Source organism: Podarcis erhardii, assembly GCF_964252035.2.
Source record: "Podarcis erhardii genome assembly, chromosome: 2".
NCBI lineage: Eukaryota > Metazoa > Chordata > Lepidosauria > Squamata > Lacertidae > Podarcis > Podarcis erhardii.
This window is the reverse complement of record NC_138498.1, coordinates 69,830,100-69,857,779: the sequence shown is the minus strand read 5'-3', so window position 1 is coordinate 69,857,779 and position 27,680 is coordinate 69,830,100. Positions and strand designations below refer to the sequence as shown.

Here is a 27,680-nt window from a genome sequence, read left to right as displayed (position 1 = left end):
GTTAGTTTATAGGTTTTCTTGACAACCCCGAAAGCAAGTATTTGTATTTGGGTGCCATAAATGTGTATATTCTGTAACAAAAGCTATAAAAGAGTCCTATGGCACATTAAAGGCCAACCAATTTATTATGGCATGGATACATGCCCACTTCACTAGATGTATGAAGTGCAATCTTTGCTGGCAGGTTTATAAAGGAGACAGTTGTAAAGTGGGAGTTAAGCGGCCATGAGGTATAAAAATTAGTCGGTGATAACTAGAGCTTGAATATATGTTAAATAGCCACAGCTTTCACCCTTTACTGAGCAGCAGTTTGGTGATAATTGCTGAGATTAGTGTATTAAAAGCTGTAGTGGGGCAGGGAACCATTTGCAAAACAGTCATAGATAGCACCACTATCTTGTCATTGGTGTTAGCATGATAAAACAAAACTGAACTTCCTCATAACCTAGAATATGCAAATATTCAAAGTTTTAAGATGCAGTACATGAGATTCCATTAGTGCTACTCTTTAAAAAAAAAGAAAAAAAGATTTAGTGTAACATTGTGAGAGAAATTCCCAGATAAAGCAGATAGTCAATTGTTAGCCAATTGTTTCTTGAATCTTGGTCATAATAATTAAACTTACAGCTGTGACTTTTGAGGCTAATTGTATAAAGCATATTAGTATGTGGACTTCCAGATACAGATATAGCACAGTATGTGAAGGTACCATTTGGTTGACCATTGGTTGTTTTTTTTTATACTAACAGCTTCCTCATAGGAACTGAAACAAAAAACAAAGTTCTCTTATGTCAGAGCTTTCTGAAAGACTAATATTCAAAACAAAGGCAGATCAAGAAGATAAGACACCCCTCCCAAGTTGCGAGCAACACAGGCAAATGGCTGGGAGAAGGTTGTGTGCTCACTAGTAAATTATTTGTAGTAGACTGTAACAAGCCAGGTCTGTTTGGAATCACTCAGTGGTTTCATGGGAAGAAATTCCAGCTGAGGCTAAAGTTTTTTGGGAGTTACTCACACCAACTAGTCATTAATTATCCACAGATTCTGTCTGGTGTCCTATGGCATCACTTTATTTCTGCTCCTTGCTTGCCTAAGGAATTTAGGAATAGCAGAATGGAAGTCAGAGCTATTTCAAGAAGGAGCTGAATAGTCTGGCAAACTTTTCTGCAGTCTTAGATTAACATAGACAACCACAAGCCTTTCACTTTCTGAAAACAAAATTAGGTCAGAGAAATGGTGGCCAAAGATGGCAAATGGAAGAGGCAGAAGTCACATCTTGGCGTTCTCATTTTCACGCCATTGGCCAGATTAGTAAACAGGAGGTGTCTTGGTTGCCTATGGCAAGTAGGATTTCTTCTCAGAAAATATTTGCCTTGGGTGGTGTATAAACTCTGATAATAAAATTAATGCATTGTAAAGCACCTGTAGGCCTTGATATGCCTTCAGTCAGAAATGGGCTTTACTCTAAATCAGTGGAATTTAGATAGTAGGTTCTCTACTGGCTGATGTGGAGTTGCATGCCCTTCGGTCATTACGGCATTAAGGCTCCAGTTTGAGCTGCCTCAGAAGCGGCCCAGGATTTGATGAAACAGAAGCCCAGTCATCTGTTGTCTGTTAAACCTTGACTCAACACAGGTGTTGGTAACTTAACTGATTTATTTACAAGGTTATTGTTACATGAACCCCAGCCTCAGTGTGGTGAGAGATTTCAGAGGTGTTGGTGTATAACATGGGTTTGGTTTTCTCAAAAGGACGGACGCTGGAGAAAGTGGTGTGATATGTCGTGTATATATACAGTATACATGCATACAGGCTGAGGCTGCATCCAAGATGGAAGAACTTGCAGCAATAACACCACAAAAGATACTAGCCCTTTGCTAGGTTTCTAGGCATCTGGATTCTGACAGAGAGCAAAATCAGGCCTCTGTGTTTTCCCAGTTCCAGCTGGAATGAGATTGGCTATTCTCCTTTCACTCATCCTGATGGGGAATTAAGCTCGGCCCTGATTCCCAAGTGGCCCTCTCCTTTCAGAATAAGTTTCCCATCTATTGAGAGGCATCTCCTTAACAAAGGAGGGTCGAGGACACACAGGAAGCTGCCTACCAGTGGTGCATCTAGCTCAGTACAGCTCACACTGGCTGGCAGTTGTTCTTCACGGGTTCCAGATGGATGCTGTGCCCCTGAGCTACACACTACTTTCCCAGGGCTATGGGGTAACCTCCAGCAGCTCTGCTTGTTCCATTCACCCTTTCCTGTCTTACAACCAAGAATCACAGTACTGTGAGCAATGCCTCAGATAACATCTAGACTAATATTCCCTATGCATCATATAACTATAGGTAAGGTAAAGGTAAAGGACCCCTGGACAATTAAGTCAAGTTGAATTCGACTATGGGGTGTGGCACTCATCTTGCTTCAGGCCGAGGGAGCCGGTGTTTGTCTGCAGACAGCTTTCTGGGTCATGTGGCCAGCATGACTAAACTGCTGCTGGTGCAACGGAACACCGTGACGAGTGTCAGAGCGCACGGAAACACCATTTAACTTCCCACTGCAGCAGTAATTATAACTATAAGATATCAATGATAGGGCTGCTTCCACAGCCCTCTGCCCTCCAGCAAAGTTTCCTCTAGTCTAAGGGCAAGAGAGATGGGGTCCCCAAGAGCATCTTCAGAGGCTGCAATCAGAGCTGTTGTGTGGGCGTCAGCATGGGAGGCCAAGAGATGGGTCCAGTTTTTTAGCGGCTCTGGCTTGGTTCTGGAATGCCCTTCCAATTAAGTTGTGTTTGGCCCCCTCTCCGAGCCCTTTTAGACGGAAGATGAAACCCATTTGTTTTGGCAAGGTTTTAAAGGTTGATTGATCATGTTGCTGCTACGGCCTCAGTTTCTAAGTTTCCCCCCCTTTAACATAACTTCAATGATTGTTTCGTTGCATTAAAAAAACACACCACAAATTAGTGTATTTCTGTTTGTTTTGGTATGCCACTCTTGGTGTGAATGCAGAAAGCGGGATGAAAATAAATAAACATTATAATGGCTACTGTGAGGCTGTACTTATGGATCAGTGTACCATTTCCAGTGTGCCTGACTGCAAGCCACATGCCTTGGAACCATCTGCTAGCACTGATATACAAAGGGCAGCATTTGTACACACACAACTTCCCTCACTCACTGACGAAAGTGGAGCATTTTCCCCACCCACCCCTTCCTGGAACTCCTGTGATGTTTTTTCTGGTATTCTAAGTTCTGTGATTCATTTTGGGTAAAATATTTGTCTGAAACTTCAGAATGCTTTTCTGATAGTCTGCACCTACCTAATCCTTCCTGCCTACTTTCATCAGGTTCTGCAAGCCAAAGTAGACAACACAAGAAATGTGTGATTGCATTTCACATGTCTTGCAATAAAGGAAGAAAGAAAACAGCAGGTACATAGGTAATCAGGATTTGGATCATGGCAGGCGGGCAGGTTTTGGTGGGGGTTTTTTGTTTTTAACACCCCTCCCTGCAATGCTGCAATTTTGATTAAAATCACCTCCCTCTGAATCTTGCCCAGGAAGAACGCTGCCATTTGCTACCCACATTCCAAAAAGAGTATGGTCTAACTGCTGGGCATTTGGGCTTGCTATTTGGGCATGTTGGTGTCACATAAAGCTGCATTTAAGTCAGGCCTATGCAAATTATTATAAACTGGGTACCATTCATGAATGAAGGATGGGGATCATGCCTGCTGGCTTTGTACTGACCTCCATGGATTGATTAGCTTTTCTGCAAACATGGAAGCTGCACATGCATAGCCTGTCTATGTGCGATTTGTACTCTGTGTATATAAACTAATCTATCTGCCAAACTCTGGAAATGAATAAAATATCTCCTGGTCTTTCTGTAGACAGGTCTTCTAGTCCCAGGCCCCTTTGCCCAACTCTGCTCTTATTCCACACAAATTACTCTTCACACCTCATTAATATTCTACAAAGAAGTAATCAGTGCCTCCGAGCAGAAACAATGGAGAAAGTGCTTTGAACAAGGAAGCTAATTTGATGTCCAGCTTGGAGCAGCTGGGATTGCCTCCCTCCTGCCCTAACTGTGGCCCAGGGTCAGAGGGATTCAGGGAAAGAACATCTGCTCTCCTTTCTAGGAGTACCGGACCTGCTCTCCTGAGCTCCTATCTCAGAGCTCTACCAACCACAATCCTGTGCACTCTCCCAGCTGTACTTGCTTCTTTAGAACAGCGCAGGCTTCTGGAATTTCTACCCAATTCTGGAGCTTAGTTGCTCCAAGCTGTAATATTTAGAGAGGCACCCAATACCACCTGCCTACCTTGGGAGCTAGATTGGATCATTCTGATGCTGATTCAGAAGCATTTACATACCCTCCAACATATCTCTGATGAAAATAGGGACGTCCCATCCCATAAGAATAATTTTCCTATTTATACCCCACACATCTTACTGGGTTGCCCCAGACACTCTGGGCAGCTTCCAACATATATAAAAACATAATAAAGCATTAAACATTTTAAAAAACCTTCCCTATACAGGATTGCCTTCAGACGGCTGGGGAGTTGGATAACTCCATACTCTCCAACATTTCTCCAATGAAAACAGGGACACCCTAAGGAAAAGTGGGATATTTCAGGATCAAATCTGAAACTGGGACGGCTTCTCTAAATCAGGAGCGCCCCTGGAAAACAGGGACATTTGGAGGGTCTGCATTTAGGATTTTGCAACTGAACATTTTTGGGGGCGAGGCGAGGGGATGTAAAAAAAAATGAGCTGATTTGTAACATTGAAACGTGAACACATGCTTTCTAAAACGGAGGGAGGCCCGAAAGTTTAAAATTAGCATTTCAAAATGGTTTTTAATGACCACGGCATTTGACTTTCTCTCTCTTCTAGTATGGAACCCTCTCTTAACATAGCCTATTTGTATTTCTGTCTTTTGCACGTAAAATGCTGGCATATTTTTTTTTTTTACTCCATAGGCTTTGTCACAAGGAAATCTATAAACTGGTCCTTCTGTTCCGCTTTGCACTTTACAATCGGGACAAGGCAGAGGACCCGTGTTGCCAAAGTCAATACTTCACATCTGTGCGCATGGGGCAAGTTTCATGGCGCCAGCGGGGGCTTCGATAGCATTTCTATTCCTGGGCTGGTGGCAAACTGCCTTCTATTCTGAGTCATGGAGGCACACGGGTCCCATTTCAGTCCTGGCTGCCTCTGGCTTGGGTGGGCAGAGGATGCTGAGCAGCTCCCCAGTCAGTGGCGTCCTTTCTCCAGCATCACTCCTGAAAGACGAGGTCTGTGTGTGCTTAAAATGGCAGGGACAGGATGGGTCTGAATGGGGAGTGTGTGAGCACAAGCCCCACACTCTTTGGTGGCCTGCAAGCTTCTCTCACACACAATCTCCTCCTTGTCTCCCTCCACCTGGCTCGGAGCTTGCCTTCAATATTAATGAACTCTCCTCCTTGCCTCTGTAATTGACCATGGTGCTGTTTTCCAAGGGGTTTTGGCAAGGTGGAGAAAAAGGGAATAAGGGAAAGAAAATGTAAAAAGAGGGAAAAGAAAGCAATAACACAAACCAACAGGGTGAGCGGAGTGAGCTTCGAAAACCACATCCTTCCCCTGAAATAGAGATCATTTATTCACCTGGGCCCACGCAAAGCTGGGACAAGACACCATTGTTGGGCGCTGCAAAGGGGGCCAAAGATCCAGGCGGGGCTGGAAGAGGTGTGGCAATGAGGAGCTTAGGGACAAGGGCGCAATTTTGCAAAGACGATGCTGAATAAGATGCTATACTGAACCATCTCCTTCCCCAATACCTTCCTCTTCACCTCCACCCTTCAGGGTTTAGTTTATTTATACAGAAATTTATAAAATGGCACAGAAAGCTTTAAGCAAACACCCTCGAGCCCCTCACCCCGCTCCCCTCAATCCTGAGTGCCTGAGGTTGGAGCAAGCTGTTCAGGGCTGGGCAAGAAAGCCCCTACTGGCAGCAATTTCACCAGCTTTGCTCAATGGACTCATTCACTGGCTGTGATGAATGCATTGGTTCTGGCACATTAGCAGGCAGCTGGGCTTTTTCACTGGGCCACTAAGGCTGCTGGGGCATGGCAGGAGTCACACCTGCTGGTGGTCTGTCTGCTTTACAAGGGGCAGTGGGCGGGGGAGAGAGAAGGGGCCTATGGGTCTGCAGGCGAAACAGTTTCCAGTCCCCCAAGGTCCCATAGTATGGGGCCACTCCTAGGCAGAACAGGGCTGCAGATACCAAATACTTGTCTGATCACTAATGATGCTAAGCTGTTGCGAGTAGTTGCTCCCTTCACGCCTCTTCTTCTGCTTCTTGTTGAGTTTCTGCTCTTTTAAGAAGAATCTGCACTATAAACGATCAGCAAAATTTGCAAGACTTGTTTACATGAAGTGTGCAAAAAACACCCCCAAATGCTAAATGAGAATGGCAATTGTAAAATGCCTAGCTTCTGCATCACCTGTCAAAATTACCAAAAGGAAAAGCCTTGAATTTGTTAGTGGATTTGCAGTTCTATAGGTCAAGGAATTAATAGGAATTGGGTAGTTTAATCACAGAGCATCGCCATGTTGCAGATTCTACAGGCTTCCCCACATACATGCCATAACCTCTTGTAGCAATGTGGCACAGCAATACTTTGCATTTAGGCAGAACCTGTCAGGATCTTAAGATGTTTATTGTGGAAAGTGGGCTTATAGAATCTGAAATGGATTTCTGTGTCTGTGTATAATATAAGGCTCTGGAGTAAAATCAATCAATCAATCAATCAATCAATCAATCAATCAATCAATCAATCAATCTAGGTTCTTGCAGAAGCTAGAGAGTCCACCATTATCAGTTCTGCCAAAAGGTATCATCTAACATCTTAATAAAGCACATGGTGAAGGATCCAACTCTGCCTGTTTCACTCACTTGCCAGGAAAATTCAGAGGAGGGTAATAACGTGCTTTAGGCACATATAACCCCCTCACAGCTGGATGAGGCCCTATGATTGATTGCACAAATATTCAAGTGGAATATTTGTTCAGGGGGCCCATGCCCTCAGCATTTGCACACCTCTGGTGAGAACTATCCAACCAGAAAGGGAAAGGTGTGCCATGTGTCTGACCACATGGCACAAATAGCTAATGCTCCATCTTGTGGGGAGCTGAAACTTGCTGACAAATGCCAAGTCTGGAATACCACCCAGGTGCACAGGTTCAAAGTTTTCGGTGGGTGGCATAAACGTGTGAGTTCTAGGAAATCAGCTCTGTTCTGCCCTCAACCCTGGACAGTTTTTGGCATCCTGTGCCACTCTATTCCAGCTTTTCAAATAACAATTTCTGATTCCCAGTGCCAGTGCTTCCCTTGCTTTTAACTGGGGAAACCCACCAATATATTGTGGTCCTTCTTTGGGACCCGGCTGTCAGTTCAAACAGGAGCAAAAGCCCCATTAATTCTTTGTGCTGAGCTATCCCAAACACACACTGCTTCCTGGTGGGTTGGCAGCTGGTTGGTTCCGATCGGCCTTTCTAGTGGCTTCCGTGGTTAAGAGGATTGGCATCGACCAGGGGCTACATGCTCAACCGACTCCTCTGAATAGGTTAACATGTCTCTTCTACCACCGAGGGCAAAGAGGACGTCTGCCTTTCAGAAGCCCTGTCAGTTCCATTTCAGATTAGTTACATTGTTTTGGCAGAAAAAGCCATGTAAGAGCTGTCAACATCTCAGGGAAAAGGGCCTCCAAGGACTTGTTAGGAGCTGGTATGATGTGCGCTGGATGAGATGTGAAAAGTCACAGGAAGAGCAACCTTGCCAGTTGGATCATTCGCAGATCCCAGCAGCGAGTCGCCTGTTGCTGGCCCCAGCCTCTCAGCAAAGTGCCAAATCCCCTCCACACTGTAACCAGGCAGATGTTTGATAATTTGCCCCTATTATAGCTTCATTTTAACTACTAGTAGGTGCCTGGAAACTGAGTGTGAACATCCTCTGGCATTTGCTGTACCAGTTCTGGTCACCATTCATCCCCAAACATCTCTGACTCTTGCTGGTTTTCGTCTTGGACATCATTGAGACACACTTTGAGCTCAGCAAACTACTCGCCTACTGCAGCGGACTAGGCATCCAACCGTTTTTGAACCTGCCAGTTTCACAGCATACCTCCTCCTCCAAGGAGCAGCCTTTGACCTACTTTTCTGTCCCATTCAAAGCCAGTCTGTTCACGGGGGTAACCCATACATTTGCCCTGGATGGTGGCAGGCAGCAGCGGTTTGAATAGGGAACAGCAGCCATGGGGTAGGAATCCAGGAAAACACATGGGGGAGACTAGGCAGGATAGAGGACCATTTGGGCTGCATCCAAGTCAGGATTCAACTTAATTAAACCATTTGCTCATCATAAGTATGAGATGGAAACAACAATTTGCAAGTGTGACCACTTGGACGTGTTATTACTGCACTGGATATGCCAAACTCCACAATCGGGAAGTTCAGCAGTATAAAAATTAGAATTTAATAGAAAAAGCAACTTTTTGCACCAATGAATTTTGCTTCTACAATTGTTTGCACCTGCAAAAATTGGCTCAAATGTAACTTAACTCTGATGCTGTACATTCCTCACAGGATCCGTTATCTGCTAAAGGGGATCCAAACACATATTATAATGGAAGTGTTGACTCTTTAAGAGCCCCACGAGTACTAGCTTTTTTGCACTGGAGTGTGTAGGATGAAGCACAGTTGCATCTGCACGTATTTCCAGACTCTCTCCCTCCTCCCTGCAGCTTGTCACCAATTAAACTCAGCCTCCAATGTCATCCATGTGTCTTGCTTGGAAGATGGCACGGGACAAGCTGAAACATCCATCATGCTGGCTTACAAGAGTGAGCAAAGAAGCAACTGGATTAACATGCCTCTGGAAGCTGTTAGTAGAAGCTCAGGGTTAGATTTCCCCAAGTGCTGCAGTGGCCCATACTGGTGTACGTGCAGGACTGAGTCTGAAGACGGTAACAGAGGATGCTGACGGGATTAGCAAGGACTCATGTCTTTGCACCTGTCACAGCATCTCCTGTGCCCTTGGGCAAAAGCCTTTGTGCTGCCCTTTGGAGTCTGTGCCCCGAGGCCCATATACATGATCCAGCTGCCCGCACACAATCATGGCAGCAGCAGCATACAGATGCATGCTCCACCTCATTCCAGCACACCCCCTTTGATGGGAACGAAGCGTAGGACGACAGGCAGCTTCTGGCGCTGTGTTTCTCATCCCTTCTCAACCCAGCTGGAGGGGGAACGATGGGCTACAGCTGGGAGAGAGGAAGCAGCGCAGGGGGAAATGGCCCATTGAAACCCTATCCCCACTGGGACAGCAGGGGTTGCAATTCCTTCACAAGGTCTCTTGTGAAACTTTAAACCAAGTGGATGGGGCAGGGTGGGGGAGACGGACAGCTGCAGCTACCTCCTGGGGCTGAGCCCATGCTTTGTGCATAGCTCAGGGGCGGGAGGAAGAACGGGCAAGCACCGGGGCATCACGCATGCAAAGGGGGCTGGAGTCGGAAGCAATAAATGGTCAAATGCTTCCCCTAAATATCCTTCTCCAGCTTCCTGGCATGCCAGATCCTCTGCAACTACGATGAGGCAGAAAAGGAGGATTCTGAGGGCTCCCTTTGAGATCATTGTGCTCAGACCAATAGCTGGGAGGGGGAGGAATATTCCCACTGGGCTCTGCTGTATCCAGAGATAGATTCCCAGGCTCCGAAAGAGTGGCCAGTTGCTGGATCAATTTCAGGGAGATGCTGGTAGCAGAGTTCACGGTGGCTTAAACGGAACAGCGGCTAATGCAGAACAGATGGGGGAGTGCTTTGTGCGTGAGCAAGCTGAGCAGGAATGGAAGTGATGCCCCTGCCTTCTCCCCCCTTCTTTGGCCTGCTCCACGCTACGGGAGAAGTACACAGGTGCACACTCTGCATGTAAGCAGACAGTACAGGTGCCTGCTTGAGCTCAAATCCACCCAACCTTTGATGACGGACATAGAAGCTGAAGCAACATAGGCTGAATGTGTCGTAAGTTGTGCCAGCGCTCACGGCTAGGAAGAGCCAGCCACCAGCAAAACAGGCTTGCAGGGAATCTTCCAAGGGTCAAAGGCTTCATTCACCACCACCCCTAGACAGATGTGCATATATTCCCTCCTCCTTAGTCTTTGGGGTGTTGCAAGCACTGTACTTCCTTGGTTTACAGCTGGCCCAAGATCTGGCCATGATCTTGAGGCTTCGATGGGGGCACTGAGAGAAGGATCCAACTGGCCAATCAACTTCTCTCTGGCAGTTATCACAGAAAAGGATAAGAACCACAGACTGTCCATCAGAGAGCACTTCTTCCACAGCATCCACCTAGACAAAAGCCCAGTTAAGTTGCAGTAGTCCCACTTGGCCTTGACATACGACTGATGCAGCCAGGCAAGTCAAGACCCAAGTGGTCTGAGCTGCCTTCCCAGCCCTATGGGAGAGATGGTGGAACTTCAAGATGCACTTCCCTAGCAGATGGGTCCCAGCAGAGGCTAACACTTCCTTGGAAGCAGGTCATACCTTTCCCTGGAGAAAATAAATGCCCTAGGCAGAAGGCTCTATTCCAAAAAAATAATTTATGGGTGTGGATAATTCATGTGCATTAGAAATGATATGTACATAAATATTTATCTCTAGGGTTATGTACAGGGGACAGCAGGAGCCAGGAGGGAAGGGCCACACCCTGCTCAAAACGTCTGTCCTTGTGGTCGTGTGTCCAGGTGCGGATGGGTTGGGCCTGAGAAAGCTGGCTGGCTCCTGCCAAATAATGAGATTTCATAAAAATATTATTAAATTGGGAATAGTATCAAACAAAGAAGCAGGGCGCCCCATGGCTGGGGGGAATGGTCCCATGGGTTGGGTGAAGGGGGAGCCCAGGCATGTCGAGAGTGCTGCTCTCCCTGGGATTAGGTTCCTCCCTGCTTATCTGGTCCTACTTCTCCTCAGACAGCTGGTAGCATCCAAGGCTCAGCTAGAGCAACGGCTTTGGGGGAACCTGAGATTATAGGGCAAGAAGGCACCAGCACGAGTGCTGGGAGCACCTGCAGCAGTTTACAAGGAAGGCATCCAGTCCTCGCCAGGGAACCTTTAAGTTGCGGGTGTCCAGCAGGCTCCAGGACCCTGAGATGCACTCTCAGCCCCTGCTGATATGGCTCCCAGCATTTTCTTCCACCAGGGACAATGTAAGAACTTCTGCTCCCAAGCTGCGTAATCCTCTAGGAATAGAGAGAGAGGAAATCCTGCCCTGGGGGGGTCCACTGCCTACTACTCTCCTCATGTCCGCACATTGTGGTAGGGAAAGAGGCACGGGGTGATGGGCAGAGGGTCATGGGTGAAGACAGAGTCGTCGGAGGAGCAGGTGCTGGTCGTGTCCTCACAGGATGGAGAATACTGTTCAAAGGGCATTGACAGGTCCAGATACTGGAGGGAAAGAGAGAAAGGACACCCTGTCAGCATTCACAAGGGACAAAGGCTTGGCTCCCTCTACTTCTGATTCCGGGAACTTAAAAGGGTTTCTGAAACAGCTGCCTTCGTGCCTCTTCCTGGTGGTCTGAACCTACCTCTTCAGAGACAGCAACCAAGACCTTATCCAGTCCCTCTACCAGCTGCTTGAAGGTGGGCCGCTGGGAAGGCACAGCATGCCAGCACTCGCGCATCATCATGTACCTGTTTGGGAAAAGGGGAGGGGACATCTCAGGCTAGAGCATCCCATAATATGGATGCAGGTGCTGTGGTTAAGATCGAGCCCACAAGAGGCACACACATGACGGCACTTACAGTTCGTGGGTGCAGTTGGAGGGCTTGTCCATCCGGTGACCTTCTCTCAGGAGCTTGAAGAGTTCTTCCACCGGGATGCCCGGATATGGAGAACCACCCAATGTAAAGATCTCCCACATCAGAATGCCAAAGGACCACCTGAAAGCACAGTTGAGGGTCAGGGAAAATAAAGGGGCAAGAAAGCCATAAAGAAATTTGAGGTGGATATGTCCAGATTAGCCCTACACTACCACCAAGCATCAGAAGGTGGACCTTGCCCCTGTGGAATGTGCACTACTTCAGCAAAATCTCACAAAGATGGATTTGTGACCACAGAGGTGGCATGTATTGAAGTTACATATGCTGGAGACGGGTTACAATGATGGACCACTTTACAGGGAGCAAGCAATTCTATGCTTCTTGTCATCTTTATGCAGGCAGGTAGGGCCATTGCACCCTGGCTTTTCCATGCCACTTATGGTTCATCTAGTAAGACTGACAAATAGGCCCATTTATTCTCCATACAGCCAGGATGGTTGGGAAAGGGCTGTAGCTTGCATGCAAAACACCCCAAGTTCAATTCTTTGCATCTTTAAATAAAAGTAGGAAAGTCCCCAGAGAGCTAGTGTATGTCAGTGTTTCTCAAATGTGGGTCTCCAGATGTTGTTGGAGTACAACCTCCATCATCCCTGACTACTGCCCCTGCTAGCTAGGGATGATGGGACTCGTGGTCCAACAACAGTCGGGGACCCAAGTTAGAGCAACACTGGTAGGCAGTACTGAGCAAGATGGATCAATGCTCTGCTTTAGTATAAGGCAACTTCTCCCTTTTAAAAACACAGTAGCTCAGCTGCTCTGCCAGATATAGCTGTGTAGGCTGATGTGGCTGCGAGAGCCTTGCAGAGTCATACTTACACATCACTCTGGTGGGTGTACACCCTGTCAAAAAGAGCCTCTGGTGCCATCCATTTTACAGGTAGACGACCCTGTGGGGAGAAAAAAGAAAAGCTCTCAGTTCATTGACACTTTCCCTGGGCAATGTCTCCTCTTCTGAGTTCTACCCTCTAGCATCCACTGAGCAATAGCCACATATCCACTCCCATAGATGTGCTCATTCTAGTTTCCTACAAGACCCTGGATTCGTTGAAAGTAAAAAAATATCTCTCTTCACTAACAGGGTAGTGCAAGAATGTGTATGCACACACAAAGGGCTATGAAGGTTTCTCTACTACTTTATACTACATAATTATTTAAAAGGTTGATATGCCACCTGTCAGGGTAGCTACCCTCCCAAGTTGGCTTCCATACATTGTTAACCATTTATTGTTAAGAAATACAGAGCACAGTAATTGCTCTCCCCCAGTGCCCACCCTCCTCTCTTTTTCCCAACCGCATTGCGTATTTCCAAAGCCTGTTGCCAATTCTGAGTCTTCCCCTCCTGTGCCTCTCAAATACCATCTCACTCACATTGCTGGTTTTCTTGTAGTAGTCAATGTCATGAACACCCCGGGCCAAGCCAAAATCAGCAATTTTCATGACGTTTTCTTCGGTGACAAGGACGTTGCGAGCAGCCAGGTCCCGGTGAATGCACTGCAGAGAGAGAGAGAGAAGAGAAGAGATGAATCCTCTCTGAGGATCCGGAGAGCCCACTGCAGCCCAGACTGCAGTCCAGTGTCAGACACATCTGGGCTAGTGGGTTGTTGCTGCATCTACCATGAGAATCAGGAGGAGCTTCGCTGCCTCTCTGCCTTGCCATTCACTCATTCATCACATGATGGCTGCCCAGGCCTGGTACATACATACCCCTCTCCTTTGGCAGACCTAACCCTCATGTAGCTGACCCTCATGGGCCAGTCAAGAGCCCAGCAAAAGCTTTAGAGTGCCAGTGCCTGGCTTAGAGCCTTCAGTTTTAGGGAAGCTTTTAACTATTGTATTTTAATATTTTGTTGGAAGCCGCCCAGAGTGGCTGGGGAAACCCAGCCAGATGGGCGGGGTATAAATACTAAATAATAATAATAATAATAATAATAATAATAATAATAATAATAATAATTATTATTATTATATTCACTGTTGGCACTCCAACAGGACCTGCCAATTCTTCAGATGACACTTGCCCATTGGGCAAGTCATTTCTGCTTAAGTATGGATCCTGCTAGAGTTGGTGAGGGGGCAAAGCCGTTTGGGCCAGGCTGCTCTTACCCGCTTGGACTCCAGGTACTCCATGCCACGTGCCACCTGGTAGACACAGGAGACCAAGTCTTTGAAGGACAGCTGCTCCTCAGGCATCTTGGTGATATCAAAGGTGTAGTCTGGCGTGGGAGGGCGACGGGCGCGCAGGTACTCCCGCAAGTTCCCCTTGGCAGCAAACTCCACAATCACATAGAGAGGCCCTGCAGTCAGGAGTTATATGTGAGCCTGTGCTCTCAGGTGCAGCCTTCATAAATCCCGCACAATGTCTGCTCCTATCCTAGAACATCAGAGCCTAGAACCATTGTTCAGTTGCAGCATCCTCCTATTGGCCCCACAAAGGTTCTAGTCTCTCCTGACTTCCCAAACATCCCTGCCTCTTTCCTCACAGCACCTGGTATCCTCTGCTTCCCAGCCCAAAGAGGCAGTCACTTACCATCCTGCGTACAGACTCCTAACAGGTTGATTATATTCTTGTGTTGGTCCATCAGTTTCATCATTTCCATTTCTGAGATGAGGTCAGCCAAGTCTTTGTCAGTGGCATTATCTGGCAAGGCAACAGAAGGAGGTCAGACTGGGGCGTCCCATGATCTAGACTAGAATCCAACAGTGGAAGGACTGAAGCCTAATGATTCAGCTCTCTTAACCCTGTATATTGTGTTTACCTTTGAGCATCTTGACAGCCACAGTGATGGATCGCTCTGGCCGTTCTTGATCGATGCCGTAGGCTTCTGCTCTCACCACTTGCCCAAAGCAGCCCTCACCCAGTGGCTTGCCCAGCACAAGCCTGGGGAAAAAGAAGGGTAGAAAGCCTCCTTAAAAGGACAATCTCATGTCGTCATGGGTGCAGATGCATTTGGTTGGGTGGGACCTAAACTCATGGCTGTATCCAAAAGCTGGCAGGTCCCCTGCAGTGGGGCAGAATCAGATGTTAGCACCAGGTGCATTTGCAGGGCCTCAACCACAACATAGAAATCTGACCCAATATTCTCTCCCAGGCCCATGCAACAGCTATCCCAAGTTGTGAGGTGAGGTGATATGTACAAGCATCATTGGGGGGCGTTCATCAATGTCTACACAGTGCATTGACTAACAAATTCCTTTCATTTCCAAGAATTTGCTAACAAGTTCATTTCCAAGAGACTGTAGCAGCTGGAGTGGGAAACCTTTTCCAGCACAAGGGCAGCATTCCCTTCTAGGCAATCTTCTGAGGGCCATATGCCAGAGACAAAGGTCCATCTTGTCTGTGAGTCCTGGAAGACCCGCTCCCTGCTGTGTCTGCCCTTTCCACCTGGCCTGGGAAGGTGGGGCCCTGACTGACTCCAGCTACAAAAGCTGAGGCTGCTGAACAGACTCTTGGCCTGAAGTATTGTTTGGGAGGATGGTTGCTGCCATTAGTTTTTTGTATTTTATTTTAGATTTTGTTGCATTTTATGTGGAAATTGTTCAGTTTGGTTTTGTGGTTTTTTATTGTTTAATTTATTGTTTGTGACTACTTTTGTTGTGTTGTAGTTATGTATTTTGTTCCATGTTGTAAGCTGCCTTGAGCATGGTTTGAAGCATGGAAAGGCAGCATACAATAAAATTATGTGTGTGTGTAAAAGTGAGAGAGGCAATGGGTGTAAATTTTGCCATTGTATAGTAGCTGACGTACACACACACACCTGGCCCCTCAGTCTGAGGTTCCTTACCTTTGTTCTACAGGCAGCAATTCAAGAGACAAACTGCACGGCTTTTCATACCATCAAAAGCAGGGTTACAATGGTTTTGTAACCATTTGTTCTTTGAAGAAAGCAGTACTCTCATTCACTCTACTGCCTTCCCTCTTTGTGGTACTTGGCCACTCTACTTGCTGTGCTTGCCCTCACTTGTGAGGGGGACATAACATGTGAAACTGAAGCACGTGCATACCAGGTGGTATGTGACGGCTGTGATGCCATTTTTGGAGCCACTGTGCTGGTGGGAACAAGAGTCCTGTGCAGCCAGGCACACGTGAACTTCCAGCTCACCTGCTGCTTCCTCTCTGTGAACACAGGCAAGCATGGCCACTGACAATTGGGCAGCCGTACCACATGTGGGAAGTAGCCCTTTATGTTAATAAACACACATTTTGATACAAGTTTGGTGAGAAGGCGGTTTTGCCATTCTGACACTGGGCTTGTGTGAGTCATGTGAGAGCCTGGCCAGCATCCTCAGTGGCACATGCAGAAGAAAGCTACGCTGCACTTCACAAGACTTACCTGTCTCGTGGGAATTCCCACTTGGAGTCCAGAGGCAGCTCCACTTCCATTACCCCAGCCAGCATGGGTGTGCAGCTTGAGGAGAGGCGGGTGACACGCATCAGTGATGTGGTGGACTTCCCTGAGGAGCTGGATTCCAAGGAGAACTGTGGAGAAAGACCCAACATTCAAGTAGATTGCCCCACAGACACTGCTTTACTCCAGAGCAAGAACGGACTAGACAAGGGCACAAAGGACACAATGAAACAAGGGACAGGGCAGAACACGCACACAGGGGCGCCGACTTATAAAAAATATTGGGGGGGCGGGGGCCCATACCGACTTATAAAAAATATTGGGGGGGGCCAAGACCTCCAAACCGCTGCTGCTGGGGGAACGAAAGGGGCGAGCCCCTGGCTGCCCCGACCTTAAGTGAACCTGTGAGGGCCCGCCCTTTGCGGCAGCCGATTGGCTGCCGCCGTGGGCGGTGAATATTAATGAGCTAGGGGGAATCCCCGCTTCTCGCGGGGCTGACGCCAGCCCCGCGAGATTGTTGATGGGTCGAGATCGGGAGTGGCTTTGTTTTAACTCATTAATGAATGTATTTTAAAAGGTAACTATCGTCAAACAAGGAAAATAAAAAATACCAACATAATTTTGTGATTTTACAAAGCATAATATAACTAATAATTTTCTTAAATTATTGGGGGGGCTGAGCCCCCCCAAACGAATTTTTGAGGGGGCTCGGGCCCCCTCAGGCCCCATGGAGTCGGTGCCTATGCACGCACACCTAACACCAATAAGAGCCATCTACAATGCAAACAAGGTCCATCTAGCCAACCAGATGCTGCCCTGACAGTTTAGCTGAACTTGGGAGAGCTGTTTTCGGATATCTGCATGGTCTGACTGGGATTTTACTACCCTGAATAATTTGTTGTACTCCAAGAATCTGAGTACCTCACTTTGTCCATTGCTGACTCTTGGTCTGAGCCAGCAGAGAACATTGTGGGCCCTTGAAAACCACTGCAGTGGCACAATGGATCCTTCTTTAAGGTTACTGGGTACTTTAAGGTTAGTACTTTAAGGTTAGGGACCATCGGCTGGGTGAGGACTGCAGGGCCTGCTCCCTCCCAGGGCCTTTTCCAACTGGCCCAGGGGGCGTGGCCCAGGCCCTCTCTCCTGGCTATAAAGGGACTCCTGCTGCGGGGAAGCCTTGGACCATCGGCTGGGTGAGGACTGCAGGGCCTGCTCCCTCCCAGGGCCTTTTCCAACTGGCCCAGGGGGCGTGGCCCAGGCCCTCTCTCCTGGCTATAAAGGGACTCCTGCTGCGGGGAAGCCTTGGACCATCGGCTGGGTGAGGACTGCAGGGCCTGCTCCCTCCCAGGGCCTTTTCCAACTGGCCCAGGGGGTGTGGCCCAGGCCCTCTCTCCTGGCTATAAAGGGACTCCTGCTGCAGTGAGGCCTCGGACCATCGGCTGGGTGAGAACTGCAGGGCCTGCTCCCTCCCAGGGCCTTTTCCAACTGGCCCAGGGGGCGTGGCCCAGGCCCTCTCTCCTGGCTATAAAGGGACTCCTGCTGCAGTGAGGCCTCGGACCATCGGCTGGGTGAGAACTGCAGGGCCTGCTCCCTTCCAGGGCCTTTTCCAACTGGCCCAGGGGGCGTGGCCCAGGAACAAACTTTTGGAACAAACTCTTGGGAAGGGTGGGAAGTGTTCTGCCATTGCTTCCCGTTCCAGGGGCTTAATGTGCTTTAAAATGTCCTCAAGCAGTCGGTGGCAATTTAAATTTTTATTTCTTTTTTTCTATTGCTGGGGGTGGGTGGGATGGATATTTGGTTGGGGATTAATTTTATTATAATTGTTCTGTTCTTTTTTGTTGTTGTTGTTGTTTTATTGGTTCTGTATAGTTTATGTTTTGTTTTGAAGGGGCTAGATCAGGGCTGCCTGGGAGTGGGGCCCCAGTCATCACGATGGCTTGGACAAGTTCCACAGGGGGGGAAGCACTGGGACATCCGATCTCGGTGATCATGGGCAGGAGGCGGAGTTACGCTAAGACCAGACCATGTCATTACCGAGGAGGCAGGTTTAGTCGTTGTTTGAAGACTATCCCTGCCTCCGGGTCTGGCCTTGACCGGATGGATACTGGAATCAACAGGGGAAACCTACATGACCTGAAGGTGTTGCTGTGTAATGCCAGGTCAATGAGGAATAAAACCACTGCCATCCACGACCTGATTGTGGATGGAGGACTTGACCTGGCATGTGTGACAGAGACCTGGTTGGAGGAAGCAGATGGGCCCGTCCTTGCCGCTGCTTGCCCACCAGGTTTCTCTTACGCACAGCAACCCAGGTCATGTGGGCGGGGAGGGGGGGTTGCAGTGATTTTTAGGAAGTCACTAGCTTGCACCAGGCGTCCTACTGGGAAGATCCAGTTTTCTGAGTGCATGTTCTGGAAGTTGGGCAATAGGGGCAGTACAGGATTCCTTTTGGTGTACCGACCTCCCCGCTGCACCAAGGATTCCCTGTCTGAGCTGCTTCAGGTCGTGGCGGATTTTCTCCTGGAGACACCTAGTTTGGTTGTCCTAGGGGATTTTAACATCCATGCCGACACGACCTTACAAGGGGCTGCTCTGGACTTCGTGGAAAGCATGGCCTCCATGGGGCTGTCCCTGAATAAGTTTGGCCCAACTCATAGTCATGGACATGCCTTAGACCTGGTGTTCACCTCTAGTGACGTGGGTGATCTGACACTAAGTAAAAGTGAAACAAAAGAAGTGCCATGGTCAGATCACTTCCTGGTGCAACTGGACTTCTCCGCGACCCTTCCCCTCTGCAGGGAGGTGGGACCAATTCGGATGGTCCGCCCCCGCCACTTAATGGATCCAAATGGTTTCCAGAGAGTGGTAGGGGATGCCTTATCCCATGTTGATGGCCTTTCAGCTGATTCCCTGGTGGCCCGCTGGAATGCGGAGTTAACCAGGGCTATCGACTGTCTGGCTCCGAAGCGCCCTCTCCGATTGCATGGAGCCCGGACAGCTCCGTGGTTTTCTTCGGAGCTGAGGGCGATGAAACAATCGCTGAGACGGCTAGAGCGTCGGTGGCAAAAAACTCACTCCGAATCTGACCGGACACAGGTTAGAGCTCAACGTCGAGCCTACCAAGTGGCGATAGCGACGGCGAAGAAGACTTTCTTCACCGCCTCTATTGCATCTGCAGAAAATAGTAGCAGGAGACTTTTTCAGGTGGTTCGTAATTTAACGGAACCACCTTTACCACCGGGGCTTTGTAAAGACCCCAAGATCTCCTGCAACGATTTTGCAAAGTTTTTTGCAGATAAAATCACTCATATTCGGAAGGAGCTAGACACCACCGTGGGAGCAGGGCTGGGGCGGGAGAGTGCTAGAGCTCTGTCTGGTCAAGTTGCATGGAATCGATTTCAATCCATTACCCCCGAGGATGTGGACAGGCTGCTTGGACGCGTGAAACCAACCACCTGTCTCTTGGATCCTTGCCCATCCTGGCTAATAAAAGCAAGCCGGGAAGGGCTGGGCGATGGGCTCTGCGGGGTGGTGAATGCTTCCCTCTGTGAGGGAGCATTCCCAGATCCGCTGAAAGAGGCGGTCATCAAACCGCTTCTTAAAAAACCATCTTTAGACCCGGCCAGTATGGCCAACTATCGCCCAGTCTCAAATCTTCCATTCTTGGGCAAGGTGATTGAGCGCGTGGTTGCTGAACAACTCCAGGCACGCCTGGAGGATGCGGACCATTTGGATCCCTTCCAATCGGGATTCAGGCCTCATCATGGGACTGAAACTGCCTTGGTCGCGCTGGTTGATGATCTCCGGCGAGCTAGGGACAAAGGTGAGAGCTGTTTCCTAGTTCTGCTGGATCTCTCAGCGGCCTTTGATACAATCGACCATAACATCCTTCTGGACCGTCTAGAGGGGCTGGGAGCTGGGGGCACTGTTATACAGTGGTTTCGCTCCTTCCTCCTGGGCCGTGTTCAGAAAGTGGTGGTGGGGGATGAGTGTTCAGACCCCTGGGCCCTCACTTGTGGGGTGCCTCAGGGTTCCGTCCTCTCCCCCATGCTTTTTAACATCTATATGAAGCCGCTGGGAGAGATCATCAGGGGGTTTGGACTGGGTGTCCATCAATATGCAGATGATACCCAGCTCTACCTCTCTTTCAAATCAGAACCAGTGAAGGCGGTGAAGGTCCTGTGTGAGTGCCTGGAGGCGGTTGGAGGATGGATGGCGGCTAATGGATTGAGGTTGAATCCTGACAAGACAGAAGTACTGTTTTTGGGGGACAGGGGGCGGGCTGGTGTGGAGGACTCCCTGGTCCTGAATGGGGTAACTGTGCCCCTGAAGGACCAGGTGCGCAGCCTGGGAGTCATTTTGGACTCACAGCTGTCCATGGAGGCGCAGGTCAATTCTGTATCCAGGGCAGCTGTCTACCAACTCCACCTGGTACGCAGGCTGAGACCCTACCTGCCCGCGGACTGTCTCGCCAGAGTGGTGCATGCTCTAGTTATCTCCCGCTTGGACTACTGCAATGCGCTCTACGTGGGGCTACCTTTGAAGGTGACTCGGAAACTACAACTAATCCAGAATGCGGCAGCTAGACTGGTGACTGGGGGCAGCCGCCGAGACCACATAACACCGGTCTTGAAAGACCTACATTGGCTCCCAGTACGTTTCCGAGCACAATTCAAAGTGCTGGTGTTGACCTTTAAAGCCCTAAACGGCCTCGGCCCAGTATACCTGAAGGAGCGTCTCCAACCCCATCGTTCTGCCCGGACGCTGAGGTCCAGCGCCGAGGGCCTTCTGGCGGTTCCCTCATTACGAGAAGCAAAGCTACAGGGAACCAGGCAGAGGGCCTTCTCGGTAGTGGCACCCGCCTTGTGGAATGCCCTCCCATCAGATGTCAAAGCGATAAATAACTACCTGACATTCAGAAGACATCTTAAGGCAGCCCTGTTCAGGGAAGTTTTTAATCTGTGATATTTTAGTGTATTTCTGGTTTTTATGGAAGCCGCCCAGAGTGGCTGGGGAAACCCAGCCAGATGGGCGGGGTACAAATAATAAATTATTATTATTATTATTATTATAGTTCTGGGTCTTTCAGTACCTACCTGCCGAATGAGCGGGAATTTGGAGAGTTTGTGTACGGCCATGGGCTCCAAGGGCTGCTTGCTCGGCTGGGTTTGCATCCGGCACAAGACAACAATGACAATAGCCATCGCGATGGCTAAAGACCCCGAAGTGTAGATAATTATATCGGTATACTTGATTTCAGGGGCATTTGCCTCTTGCACTTCTTCTTCTTCTGCAATAGCAAATAAATCCACAGTTAGCGTGCTTCAGGGGGGTTAAACCTGCTTTGACCACAGCAGGTAGCCAGCTGGGCTGGAGGGAACATGGCTGTGCTGCACAGTGTGTACATCGGCCTGCAAAAACAGCCTGTCTGTACCTGGCTGCAGAGCCTATCAGTACCATAAACAAAATGCATCCCACTGATTTCAATGAGAGCGCCTAACATATGTTTAGATGTTTGACTTTGACTGTCATAAATGGCGCATAAGAAGATAACTCTGGCTAGATCATACTCTCATCCTTGAGCTATCCTTGAGCCATCACATAGCCATTTTAAGGCAGTTGCCTTTCAGTGAAAACCTAGAGCTTTTGCTAAACAGAAATTTCCTAGCTCCTGGAATTTCATGCAGTATCTCTTCCACATTTAATTACATATACAATGTGCTGTTTTCAAGCTCTAGCCATTCAAAGCCTGGGCAGAATTCATTTCATTACAATTCCCCACCCCACCCCACCCCTTAAGATGTACTTAGGCCTTTTTGTTTTTAATCAGTGGAATATGTCTAATTTGTGGGTATTAAAAAACGGCACCTAGTCTCCACCCATTTATATTACCTGCATCCTTAATAGCTATGTAGGAGTGTTGGTCTACACAACTATTCAAGCTGCAAGGGCCCTGTCTGATTTTTCACCTGCCTGTCCTAATTCTCCATTCAAATCAAGGGACTTAAAAGTGGCTGGATTCTTCCTTGTACAAAGTGGGTCCAAAATCCAGTCTGTCTTTTCAGGATTTATACACTGAGAAGTGCAGCATCTCTTTTGATGGACTGAAGCTGTCATATTGTGGTTGATATATTGACAAAAGACAACAGTAGATTGTTCTGTATAATTCTACAGTGAATAGATCTGTCATGTTGACTGATTGATTGGCAACTTAATGCTCAAGTGGGGCAGTGTGTCTTGCAATTTGTTTTCAGCCATTTATCTCTCTGTCTCTCTCTTTAGCACATTCATCTCATTGGATATTCTACAGGGGTACGACATGCACAGTATAGTCCCCACCCCCAAGCGTCTCCATTAGGAAAGGTAATCTCTGCTTCTAGCTCTGCAAAGGAAGAATACCCTACTACCATTATCCATCTTTCCCCCCATCCAATCATCCACCGTCCTTTCTCACCTGGAAGCACAGTGAGCCAAGCTGACTGGTATGACAGGCCAATGGAATTCCCTGCCAGGCAGGTATATTCCCCAGCATCTTCCATGGAGACATTGCGCAGGTACAGCACTTCCACCTCCGAGCTGTTAATATCTGCAGTCTGCCAAAATAAGTTGCCAGTGGGAGGCAGGGAGAAAAACATTAGTTCTCGTTGACACAAAAAGGTTATTCAAGCTTCTCATTGGAAGGGGAACATCTTGCTTGCTGCCAATATATTTTTCAAGGGTGCATCTTTATCTCATAAATGCCTGATTAATGGTCATGTACCCCAATCTCTGGTGAGGATGCCCTAAATAAGTGCACCACAGCCATTGCTAGGTTTTATTGCTTCCAAGTGACTCTTCTACAGAAAATCATGTATGAAGCCTCTGGGCTTGAGACACAACAACTCTGCTGTGAGAATAAGCAACCCAACTGGGACAGTGCTAGACTGATGATGCAGCTCTTTGTGTTTGCTTGTTTTCTGGACATATACTCTAAGCCACATCTTTCCAAACTGTGTGACACGACACTCGACTGCAGTGTGTAGGTGTGATGTGCAAACACTCCCCATGTTCCTTCTGGGGCTGGAAAGGGGTTAGTTTAATTTCTGGTTTGCTAGTAAAACTGAATTACTTTGTCACATAATGATGCATGTCTAAAAAGTGTGTCACTAACATGAAAGGTTTGGAAAGCTATGCTCCAAGCTTACAAAGTTGGTGCTATTGAAAGTAGCATCTCTGCCAGTCTTGGACCTCCTCTCTTTCTTTGCAAATAAACACAGCAATCACTCTAGTAAAAGCCTTCTTTTAAGATAAACTTTTGGTTTGAAAATGTTAGCTTAGGCGCATATTGCAAAATGTGCAATTCTTAATATGGGTAATAGGCTATATATGCCCTTGGCTCCACAGATGAGGGGTCAGCAACTAGGGGCTCCTGGTCTAAATCTAGTCCACTGAAAGGTGCCACTTCCTATCCAGCCCCTGCTCCCCCCCCACTCCGTAACCTCTGTTGTTTGCCTAAAAGTGTGGGGAAAAGCGACCTTTCTGGCAGTGGAAATCTCTGCAAAAAATAAAAGGGGGGGGGCCTCTGGTTACCTTAAGCACTTGCACATAGGGGACTCCATCTGGGCCGTAGCTGCTGCCATTCACTTCAATGTGCTTGAGCCACTGTATGTGGGGCTGGGCATCGCTGTAAACCTTGCAGAAGAACTCAACGTCGCTGCCCACCACTGCGGTGGTGTTGGCCGGCAGCCCGGCTTGCAAGATAGGCCTGTGCGGAGATCTCTCTGCCAGGAAGAGAGCAGGGAAAGTTGTTGTCCAGCACAGCTGAAGACTGCCAGGTCCCCCCCAGAGGAGCTAAGGTCATGCTCTACAGCACATAAATCACTACACACGGAGCTGATAGTGCTATCACAGCCGTCCAGGAGTGCAGAGGCGCAGCCAACTGTCAAGGAGTTACCCCATCTATCAAAGCGCAGCACTTTCTTCTCAAAGCTCCCTAGTACAGCAGTATATGCAGTCCCGCCTAAAGGCCTGGTGGGATCTGAATGTCTCTCTCTCCCCCCCACCCCCCACTGCCCGCCATCTCCTTCCAGCCCAGCAGATCTGATATTACTTAATGCCATGGGCTGAACTCCCACCCATGACCGGCTCCAGAGCCTCTTTCCGGTGATTACAAGTAAGCCCAGAGAAGACAGATAATGAGGGGCTGAGAGATAAGGGAGCAAAAGGCTTAGAGCTAGTCCTATAGATCTAGGCAGGGCTAATTAATTTCATCTGACTTTATGGCCTGGGAGATCTCCAACTCCCTTTGAAGTCAAAAGCGGGTTCGGGGCATTTTCCTTCTCTTTGGGGGTGCCTGAGGTCAGGGTGGCGAGCCTTGTTCCTTCCCACAGGAACCTGGCAGGCTGCCAGGGAACTGGGGTCTGGCATCCCACACAGACTCAGAAGCAGTCATCGGCAAAGGAGTGAGGAGCTCTTCAGGCTGAAGGTGGGGGAGTGGGGGGGGGCAGCCCACTTTCCTTGTCTTTTTTTCACATGTTGCTGCAGGGGGGGGGGTCACATATCTAGATTTGGAGCAGTATGGCAGGGAGAAGGCCACCTCACCTAGCACATCCAGGAAGTAGCTGTAGCGGATGCTGCCAAACTTGTTCTCTACCAGGCAAGTGTAGTTGCCTCGGTCCGAAGGCACCACACTCTCCATGACCAAGCTCCAGTGTTGATGCCTTAGCTGGGTGGAAAGAGGAAAAGGCAGAAGCCAAGATTATCACCTTCTTTTAAAAGGGCTGTCCATCAGGGTCATAGCTGTCAACGTTTCCCTTTTTTAAAGGGAAATTCCCTTATTCCGAATAGGATTCCTCGCAAGAAAAGGGAACAAAAGTCCCTTGTTTTAGACACAAATCCTTTGAGCTATATACTAAGGCCAGCAAATATTTCTTCATTTACAAAACTATTTATATACTGGTGTATCATAGTAACATATCAAAGCTGTTTAGTATCTATATATTAAAAAACATGTAACAATTTAAAAAAACAGAGACCATCAGCTAACTGTTGTGAAAAGATGTACAGTCATACCTTGGATTCTGAACGCCTTGGTACTCAGACGTTTTGGCTCCCAAATGAATGTTCCGGTTTGTGAACGTTCTTTGAAACCCAAATGTCTGACAGGGCTTCCGATCGGCTGCAGGAACTTCCTGCAGCCAATTAGAAGCCGCGCTTTGGTTTCTGGACATTTTGGAAGTCAAACGGACTTTTGGAACAGATTCCGTTTGACTTCTAAGGTACGGCTGTATTCTGAATTGCCTGCATAATCATGGCAGAATAGAAAAGTTTCCCACAGGTGTTTAAAGGTTGAGGCAGAACCTGCCTGCTTAATCTGTTGGCAGAACACTCCACAGGCCTGGGCTGATGACACTAAAGGCTCTTTTTCATGTTGGTGTCAAATGAGCCTTGCCAGTGCAAGGGACAACTAACAAAACTCCTGCAGCTTATCTCAGTGATTGTGCTGGCATACAAGGGTTCCAGCAGCCCCTAAGGTGCCCTGGACCTACGTTCTTCAGGGCTTTGTAGATTAATACCAATCAACCTTGAACCTGGCTCAGTAGCAAATGGGCAGCCAGTGTAGATATTTTAACAATGGTGTTTGCATTATGTGTTCATGTTCCATTGTTAAGGAATGGGGCACGTCCATAGGCTGACCTTTTTTAACAATGCACTGAATTGAGCTAGGGAGCAGAAAGAGGAGAAATGCAGGCAAAAGAGGTGGAAATGTCTAGCAGCTGCTCTTTTGATGGAAGCAAACTCCAGAGGGTCCTGGAGTCTTTGGACAGCAGGCTGAATTCCCCAAACTCACAGAGGTGACCCTTGGTTCTCTGCTGAGTGGCTTGTGCAATATTGTGGATTCCTTATAGCATATTCCCTTGTGCCCCCCCCCCTCTCTCACTCACACACACACACACACACACACACACACCCCTCTCAAATCCTAACTCATAAAAACCTGGTGGGCAAGGCAGCTGCGGTCCCAGCCAGGTGGATGAAAAGGGAAAGGAGGGCAAGGGGAGAGTTGGCAAATCTCTAAGGGGCTCGGCACTTACCCTGATCCCTCCAATCCGGTGCTCCCCTCGGAATTCCCTCCCATTCTTCAGCCAGCGGATTGTCGGGTTGGGGCTCCCAGAGGCTGGGCAGCGGAACTTGACTGTGTTCCCTGCTGGGACTGCATACAGCTTCTTGTCCATTCGGTGAGGGTGCGTCCAGTAAGGTGCTGAAAAAGACATCACACTATTAGCTCCAGCTTTTAATTCAGGCTCAGGGGAGGCTCACACTTTAGGGACAAAGGTCTGTGCTCTACCTGATGGTGGCAGCAAACCCTGGATTGCTCTCAGAGAAAGGATACGCCAATGGGATATGGGAGAGTTCAAGGGGAGATCAGGTGTCTCATAGGGACCTAGGGATGTGCCAAAATGCACAACGGCAACCCTTCCACTGAGGAACCTCAACGTTCCACGAGAAATGAGTGTGCTTTGGGATATGCGCCAAGCTCAAGCACAGCTCCCTAGTTTGCAGGCAACAATTTGGGGACACATCAACAACAACGGAGGCTTGGGAAGTAAGAAAGGAAGATGTCTGGCCACCGTGAGTCCATGTACTTACTAAGCACCCCTTCTTCACCCAGTTCCCTCTCCCAGCATGCAGCAGCACCCAGAACGGAGTGAAGCACAGCCAAGGAGGCATACTGACCTCGCCGGGTATGTATGGGCTCCTCAAGGGAATCGGCATGGGCACTCTCCACACCGCTGTCTTCATCGTCATCACCAGATGCCAATGAATCTGAAAACAAAATGGTAATTCTTTGTAGTCTTGCTTCTTAAATAACCATAGGGCACTGAACAAGTGGCAGTTATCAAGGGAGCACCTGGCTACAGTGGACCAGCATTTTCTTAGCAGGAGTGTAGAGTAGCAGGCAAAATGCTAACTGGAGTGTGTTCAAAGGTGACTGGGGGGAGAGGAGGAGAAACACTGTTGGCTGCTACAGTTCTAGCTCATTTGTTTGCTTATTCTTTATTTAGTACATTTAATTACGCGCCCTTCACCAAAGGTCCCTGGGCAGGTGGACAACGCAATACGAACAGTAAAATGCAATCAATAGCAAAAAATTAAAGCAACCACCAAACAATAAAAGCATATACAGAAAGTAATCACCGTGCACATTTCCAAAAGCCTGCACAAAACCCCAGCGTTGATATCAGGAGTATATCAGGAGGCAGAGAGTTTGGGGGCCACCACAAAAAAGACCTTCTCATGTGACACTGTCCCCTGGACCTCTGAGGGTGTCAGCAGACCACCAGTGGGGCCTCTCCTGCTGATCTTAAATCCCAGGGCAGAGTACAAAGGAGGAGGCAATCTATCAGGGTTTTGTTTTTTTAAACCAAAGTCATTTGGGGCTTT

The 27,680-nt window shown here is 48.3% G+C and overlaps 1 protein-coding gene across 4 annotated transcripts in view; it reads right to left on the bottom strand.

The window, feature by feature from the left end:
- Nucleotides 1-10,612: 10,612 nt before the first annotated feature.
- FGFR4 (fibroblast growth factor receptor 4) overlaps nt 10,613-27,680 on the bottom strand; it is a 51,299-nt gene continuing 34,231 nt past the window's right edge. For all 4 annotated transcript variants that reach the window (XM_081850201.1, XM_081850203.1, XM_081850200.1 and 1 more), the window contains 15 exons: nt 26,973-27,062; nt 26,330-26,496; nt 24,837-24,960; nt 23,826-24,016; nt 22,711-22,849; nt 21,353-21,546; nt 16,242-16,387; nt 14,667-14,788; nt 14,438-14,548; nt 14,014-14,204; nt 13,279-13,401; nt 12,727-12,797; nt 11,833-11,970; nt 11,616-11,721; nt 10,613-11,475 (listed from right to left, as the gene is read on the bottom strand). In XM_081850201.1, the coding sequence (XP_081706327.1) occupies nt 11,329-11,475; nt 11,616-11,721; nt 11,833-11,970; nt 12,727-12,797; nt 13,279-13,401; nt 14,014-14,204; nt 14,438-14,548; nt 14,667-14,788; nt 16,242-16,387; nt 21,353-21,546; nt 22,711-22,849; nt 23,826-24,016; nt 24,837-24,960; nt 26,330-26,496; nt 26,973-27,062 (2,060 nt within the window). In that variant the 3' untranslated portion in view covers nt 10,613-11,328. The remainder of the gene's footprint in view (nt 11,476-11,615; nt 11,722-11,832; nt 11,971-12,726; nt 12,798-13,278; nt 13,402-14,013; nt 14,205-14,437; nt 14,549-14,666; nt 14,789-16,241; nt 16,388-21,352; nt 21,547-22,710; nt 22,850-23,825; nt 24,017-24,836; nt 24,961-26,329; nt 26,497-26,972; nt 27,063-27,680) is intronic.